At 30.5% G+C, this 8,395-nt stretch overlaps 1 protein-coding gene across 1 annotated transcript; it reads right to left on the bottom strand.

The window, feature by feature from the left end:
- Window positions 1-2,818: 2,818 nt before the first annotated feature.
- On the bottom strand, window positions 2,819-5,614 carry LOC114165336 (myb-like protein Q). The gene is made up of 3 exons (XM_028049983.1): window positions 5,040-5,614; window positions 4,639-4,765; window positions 2,819-3,253 (listed from the first exon to the last, which is right to left on the bottom strand). Exons 1-3 carry the CDS (start codon window positions 5,612-5,614, stop codon window positions 2,819-2,821), a joined length of 1,137 nt encoding a protein of 378 aa, XP_027905784.1.
- Window positions 5,615-8,395: the final 2,781 nt, after the last annotated feature.

Below are 8,395 nucleotides of genomic sequence, written 5' to 3'. Positions count from 1 at the left end.
CAATTTTTTGTAGTGAACCCTGACGCTAGATGCAAGTTTTGCCCGCTAGGCGCCAAACCCATATGAATTTGGCGCTTGGTGCACCATTTTGCTATTGGGCGCCATTTCTGTTTTGTGTATTTTGTAAGATATTTTTTATGGTTTTCTCTATTATTGGTTATCATATGAATATTCTTGGTTTGTAAAGTGAAACAATGGTATGAATTGATGAACTATATTGTATATCTAGGGAGGAAACCTTATTGAATGTGTGATTTTAAGGTGTGCATTAAGGAAATAACTATTCCATTGTATGAAGTTATCTTGAACTCTACTAATCATTCATACTCATGTAGAGGAGAATGATAAGGTGGTGAGAGTGGTAGGAAGTCATGTCATGAGAATGACTCTAGGGTTCTATGACTATGGATTATCCTTGTGTGTGGTAGCTCGGGTGGGCAAGTTGCTCCACTCCTGCAAGTGCATAACTTCATTTGTTCTATTCAGTTGCACTTATCTCGATAAATTGAGTCTACAAGAGTTTGGTTGTATGCATGTTTTTATGTGATAATTGAATGACTTATTGTAGATGTATGTTATCTCTTTTTAGCTAGCTTTTCCTGTTGGGTGTTTTGTGATTGTTGTGTTTGTCTTCTTCTCTTTGCAGTGATCACCTTATTGGTGTGAGCTGATGAAGATGCAGGTGCAAGGACACGTCTATGGATGAGGAACTAGCTCTCTAAGTCATGGAGCGATATTAGGTCATGTTACATATAATTTTGGAATAGAATCGTAACTTAAAATGTATATGTTTTATATTATTAGTCTTATCTTTCAGATGATTATAATATTATACTATATACCTTGGATTATCTACTTTTGACTATTAATTGTGAAATATCTTATTTTAGTAGGATTATGCAATTAAAATAGGATGTTACATTCCTATGTTCAATCTGATGTTGTTGAGGCCTATTGTCGAGATTGCGATCTTGACCGAGAGAATGTCATACTGTTGTTGTTTTTAACATTCTTTAGACTATTTTACTGCATCACTGTAGTTTTGGCATACACGTGTGCATATAAAGTTTTAACATTAGTCCACAAGGAAATAATGGTAAAAGTTTGAGAACTGGGAAGGAATTAAGGATTGCGAAAACAGTTTTTGAAAGTTTTGTAGCTTTGGAATAGAATTGATTTTGGGATCTTCACAACAACCTTCAATTTTGAGATTAACTGCATTGTATTTAGTAGTTAGCAACAATGGCTATAATGAGGGTGTAAAGTTGTTACAACTTTTGCTATGAGATGGAGATAGAATTGGTCACTTAAATAGCTATGGTTGCCGCATGTTAATATGTGCCTCATTTTGCAATGCTTCACACCCAATTCCTTTCCTTGTGAAATGTAATGTGTTATCTATCTATCTATTTCTTCAATGCAGTTTTCTAATGTTCCAAATTTCATTTTTATTTCATGAATTTCATTTGGAATATGTATTATAAACATTATTGTCAAAGTTTTAGCTATCTATCTTGTAATTTTTATGTTGACATTTGTTTATACATTCATGATATATATATATATATATATATATATATATATATATATATATATATATATATATATATATATATGTATGTATGTATGTATATGTATGTATATGTATATGTATGTATATGTATATACATGTATATATATGTATATACATATGTATATATGTATGTATATGTATATGTATATATGTATGTATATATGTATGTATATGTATATACATGTATGTATATGTATATACATGTATATACATATACATACATATACATACATATATACATATATATATATATATATATATATATATATATATATATATATATGTATATGTATGTGTATGTACATGTACATACATATATATATATATATATATATATATATATATATATATATATATATATATATATATATATATATATTCTAAACATAACAAGCAACATTGAATTTTTTTTCTTATAAATTTGATGTAATCTATAAAGTAATTGAATCTATGATTTTTGTTCAATTATTTTTTTAGATTTAAATATGTTTTTAGTCCTTGAATTTGAATAAGAAATTGAAATTCGTCCCTATATGAAATCTTGGTACATTTTGGTCCAAAAATTTTAAAAATGAATGAATATAATTTTTTTAGCTCAATTACGATAATTTTTTCTTTTGACATGACACACGTGACATTAAAGCGAGAACGTGTCATAAAAACTTAAATACTAACATAAGATGTGTTTTACTTGTAAAAAAATTTAATGTATTTAGGTTAGAAAAACTTTTCATTCATTTTTAACTTTTAAGGATCAAAGTGTATTAAAGTTTTAGATATAAATAAATTTTAATTTCGCATTAAAGTCCTTGGACTACAAATATATTTAACATTTTTTATTAGTAAATATAACTACTACCGAACAACCGAACAGGTGTTGCAAAAGTGGTTAATTTTGCAAAATAGGTCAACTTGCAATACAATGGAAGATGACCAATCCGACTCACATTTTGCCGACCTAGACCTAAACAAACTGGATTGGCCCGCCTTGCCACCTTTATCTCATTTTCTGAAATACGTATGAATCTTCAATTTTATACTTAAAATCTGTTATTCGTAAAGTCAAAGTGCACCTAAAAACTTACCGCATGAGAAGTGAGTTGAAGAAACAAACAGAAAATTCCGGAAGATAGATAATAGCATAAAATGACATTTCCCTGCTTAAATATCACATAACTGATGTCTAACTAAGAAAACGCAACAACATAATAGAAGGAGTAAAGCAGTCTTACATACCCTTGTTAATCAGTATTTTGTAGTTATCGGATTGATTCCCCTGTTCATTGCATTCTTTCCAATTGCAGCATAGGAAACCCCTTGCAATGGCGCGTAGTTGCTGCTACTTCCAATAAACATTTGGTTTGTACATTGATCAAAGCTCAACAAAGGTGGTGGCACATTCTTGTTCTTTTTGCTTGAGGGTTTCTTGAAGACTTTTGTAGATTCTTCCGTAGCAGTGACCCTTTTAACGTAAGCACGGAGCATTGATCCTTGGTAAGGGTTTTTCTTATTCCCGTTGTAGGTCTTGCAACTCTGGCGTCTCTTGGTTCCATTCCAATGATTCTTAATAGTATTTTCAGTCCTTCCAGGTAGCCTCTTAGCAATCTCTGACCACCTATTTCCAAATTCCTGGTGGGCTTTGATCAGAATCATGTCTTCCTCCAGGCTCCACGACTCCTTCTGCAAAATTACTTCATACCAAATTAAAAATACTGAAGATAGACCAAGCTCATTATTTACTTTACTTATTCATCAATCAGGCACACAGGGACGGATCCAAGATTTGTCAGAAGACCAAGTTTATATATAAACTTTCATTTCAATAGGTTTTCTATATTAATACATCAATGACTTTTTTAAATCATTAAGAGAAATTATATATATATTAAAAATAAAAAATATATTTAAGAAAAAAAAAATTAAAATCACACATTTAGGTCATCAGTTTCGCATATATCATGATGATAAATTTAATTTTTATTAAAAAATATTATATTTAGCTTATCTAAATAATTATGTCAAAAAAAAAAGTTTATCTTTTATTAAAAAAATATGTTTTCCAGTTATGTTGCGACAATAATGCATTTAAATAATAACAAATCTTTAATGTAATTCAACTACACTATTTGATTCTCCAATTGGGACTCATGCACTGCATGTTTATTGTTATAGATAATGTCTAAAAATCAGGAAAAATATAAATAATTTAGAGTAAATTTGTTAGCATATTTCAAATTTTGTGTACTGTTCATGATTTAGCTTACTACATTCGTAAAATGTAATAACTATTTCATTATATATTAATTATAATCAAGTTTATCAATGATAAAGTCCATAAAAAAAATAACATATCTCTCTAAAATTAAAAGAAATGTCTTTTTTTTTTTTGCAATGAAAAATATTTATCAAAAACTAAGTATTATGTAAAATATAAAAGTAGTAAACGAGAAAAAACTCTGAAAATAAAATAATGAATTAGAAAATAAAAATAATATTAAAAATCAATTATATTCAAATATCTGGTCTATAAAGTGAAATAAATAACTATCTCTATAAGAAAGTCTGTAAAAGAAATAACATATCTCTCTAAAGTTAAAAGAATTGTCTTTAATTTCACAATGAAAAATATTTATAAAAAAATAAGTATTTTATAAAAGTTAAAGAAAAATGAACAATTAAATAATATTTCCTAATTATATATATATATATATATATATATATATATATATATATATATATATGTATGTGTGTATTATAAAATAAAATTATAAATAATCAACCTTATCTTAGGAAGGATAAATCATTTATTAATTATAAAAAAACTGAAATGGTACGGAAAACAGACACTTATTAGAAATTATTAATTATCTTAAAAAAATTAATAAGAAATTATATAAATGCAACTTTAATTAAATATAGTTTTATTTTTATTATTATCATATTTATGTATAATTTATTACATAAATTTTATGTGTTATTTGTTTAAATATAAGTTTAAACTTGAATAGCATAAATATGATTAACACCAAAAGTTGTATATTCATAAGAATGGAAAGAAGAAAAACCCTAATGTTTGGGCGGAGATGATTGTGCCATCTTTCTCGACATTGCTTTCCAACTCTGCCGCACATCAACTTTGCAATTTCTGACCATTTCTTGGGTCCAAATCGATTCACCAACTCCACAAGAGCACTACAAAACCAAGAAATTTGGATTAATTAAAAAAATAATAATTAATTAGAATATAAGCAAATCACCAATAGTTTAAAAATACAATCGGCTAGTTGAGTTTATTTTTTTATGAAAAACACAGCCGTGAAAAACAAAATAAAAGTTAATGACAAATTTTACATATAATTGTTTAAATTATTTGATAATTTTGTGTACTAAATTATGTGACTAATTACTCAATTTTTTGACGATGGAAAAATGAGAAAAATAAAAGAAAATGATGTTATTTATATACCTGTCTTCTTCGGGAGTCCACTGCCCTTTGATTATATTATGAGTAGCATTGTTGGTATTCTTTTCCACCTCTACCATCCTTATATCAGTGTCCCTGTGAAATTCACTCATACCAAATCCATAGTGATTAGAGAGACAGAAAGGAGATGGTGACTTGGGAGAAGAGGGTTCAAAAGGATGAACCGTGGTTTTCTGAGAAAAGTCCCATATGACTTTGCCTTTATGGTGATCATACAAAGTTTCAATTTTGTTGTTGTTCTTTGGTGCTAACATCACAGGCTGGTGACTGTTAATGCTAACAAAAGACCCATCACCCACAGAAGGGGTTGGTATCCCGTTCCCATACATGGGGGTTACGATGGGGTTGGAATCGTCCATCACAAACGGAGGGTTCACGATTTGTTCTTCAAAATGCTGGAAAGCATGGTTAGGGTTAAACGTCATGGGTTCAGATGGTGGAATCAAAATGGAGCTTTGGGATGGAAACATGTTTTCAGTGTGTGGATTCAAGTAGGGGATTTTCGGACAAATACTCCAAAGGTACTGTGGCCCTTCAAACCATGGATCCAACTCCATGTTAAAATGCTCACAACAATTCACTGGGTTAGGAAAAACAGAGTGAAAGAGACAAACTTGTATGTGATGCTCATATACTACAGGATTCTTACAGTTATAAGTACTGTTGGACTTAGAATTCTATAGTGAAGAAAAATGTGGAAAATAGCGATTCATGTCTATGTTTTCTACGGTCGTGATTCATAGTTACTGTGTCGGTTCGTGTTCCACTCTTTCCTATGTTAGCAAGAAAATGGGACTTTATTCAACTTGTTTTAAAATTTTGACTCACAAACATAAATTTATAACCACATTGTTAACATGGAAGGATAACCATAATTTTAATTTGTTTCTATCTAATAACTAGGCTTTATTAATTATTTTTACAAATTAAAATAAGTCACATTCAAATTAGTTAAGACCATACAGGTACATACATCAATGATTTATTAAATATATCATCTAATTGTTGTTAACACTTTGTAACTCCTCATTATTTTTCATTAAAAGTTATGTGTGGATCTCAATAATCCTAGAAAGATAAGTTTTATAAATATAAGCGTGAGTCAAGTTGAAATCGATGTTAAGTAGGCTATATATATAAAAAAAAACATTAATCATATTTAATCATATTGTTGGTTGGATCTAAGCTAAGTAAGAAACACAGATTTTTTAAAAATACATTTTAATGTCGGTTTAGAAGTTTATTCCGCTAAAAAAGTGGAGGCCTAATTAAGTTTTAAGTTCATCGACTAATTTAAGTATTGATATTAAACATAAAACTACACGATAATAACCATCAGATTATATTATAATATTCCTCAAATGTTCTCATTGAAAGTCTCTCAATATACCAAGTTCATAAAACAAAAAAGAGGGAATGTATGCAATACAAAATAAACTATTCCTAAGAAAGTGAAGTCTTCCACACCTACTCTACTTTTGAGCTTCGTTATTGTTAGGTTCCTTACCTGCAATATCTTATGCTTCTGTCTACACTTACGATCATGAAAAATAAACACAGAGTAAGCTAGAATTGATTCACAACTTATCAATTTTAAATAAAAAGAAATATACTTAACAATTAAAGAATACAATACAATGTTTTGATCCATACTATACAAACATATATCAAAATTTTATAGACTCAGACCTCCAAAGAATCGGTGACCGGTGTATGGACTTGTACCATGAAGGGGTGGGTAAAAAATCTAATTTTCTTGATCCGATCTACTTTTTCTCTGATCCAATCCATTTAAGATCTATTTTGTTAAAAATCTAATCCATATAAAATCTATTTTATTGGATCTGGATTTTAATCTGATCTACATTTTATACATTTTATGGATTGGATATTCATTCTCTAAATCCACATTTTCAAATATGGATAAATCCACAAAATCAAATTCAAATCTAAATTTTTAATTTAAATTTTTAATTGAGCTAGGTTGAAGGTCAAGATGGACTACCCAAATTTGGTCGTATTCAGTCGAGTCATCGTGACCCAAATTTGTTCGTATTCGGCGAAGTCAGCCTTGTACAAAATTTGGCCGTATTAGGCCAAATTCAGTCGAGTCGGTCCCGGTCAAAATTTGGCTTTGTCAGTCCTGAACCAAAATTTTTCTGTATTCGGCCGAGTCGACCCTGACCCAAATTTGACCACATTGGGCTGAGTCAGCCTTGACAAAATTTGACCATATTTAGCCTAGTCGGCTCCGACTGAAATTCGGTCGAGCCAACCTTGAATAAAAAATTTGGCATAGTCGGCCTTGGCCCAAATTTGGCAGTACTCGGGTGAGTTAGTCCCAAAAAAAAATTGGCCGTTCCGACTAACATAGTCCCAAACAAAATTTGGAAGTATTTAGCCGAGTCGGCCATGAATGAAATTCAACTGAATTCAATTAAGTCATCTCTAGTCGAAATTTGGCCGAGTTGGTCCTAGCCCAAATTTGGCCGTATTTGGTTGTATTCGGCTGATTTGGCCGCGATCGAAATTTGGATGTATCCACCTGTGTCTACCTTGACCTAAATTGGGTTGAATCAGACGAGTCAACCCCTACCAAAATTTGGCTGAGTCGGCCTTAGCCCAAATTTAGTCGTATTGGGCTGAGTCGGCCCTAAACGAAGTTTTGTCGTTTCGGCAAAGCCGACCGCGACCAAAATTTGGTGCTATTTAGTTAAGTGGTCCCCAGTTAAAATTTGGCCGTATTAGGCCGAGTCGACCTTGACCTAACTTTGGCCGTATTTAGTCGTGTTGACCTTAACCGAAATTTGGCCGAGTTGGCCTTTGTCCAAATTTGGCCGTATTCGACCGAGTCGTTCTCATGTTGAAATTTGACCAAGTTGGCCCCAACTAAAATTCTGCCAAATTCGATTCAGCCCTAAGGGCACATATTTTAGAAAATTTAATTTAAATTTCTTTTACAAAAAATGGATTCTGAATTTTGAACTTGATCCAAATATTTGGAACTAGATTTAAATCTTGATCCAAATATTTGGATCTGGATTTAAAAAAATTCAAACTAGTTTTGCTGAAAAAATAGATTTGGATTGAAAATTTGATCCAATTATTTTGATCTAAAATGGATGTAGATTGAATCATTAAAAATCCAATCCATGATTACCTCTAACCATGAGATCATGCACATACCATTGATAAATTGCTTCTACCCCTCAAAAGCCATAACATAATGTGTATGGACTACTCCCCGACCCACATTACATAGTAAGGTAAATTCAATCTCTCTTGAGTATGACTACTGTATGACCCGGGAAAATTAATTAATTAATAAATGCGGGAAG

Source organism: Vigna unguiculata, chromosome 10 (assembly GCF_004118075.2).
Source record: "Vigna unguiculata cultivar IT97K-499-35 chromosome 10, ASM411807v1, whole genome shotgun sequence".
In the NCBI taxonomy this organism is placed as follows: Eukaryota; Viridiplantae; Streptophyta; class Magnoliopsida; order Fabales; family Fabaceae; genus Vigna; species Vigna unguiculata.
This window is presented reverse-complemented; position numbering and strand designations above follow the sequence as displayed.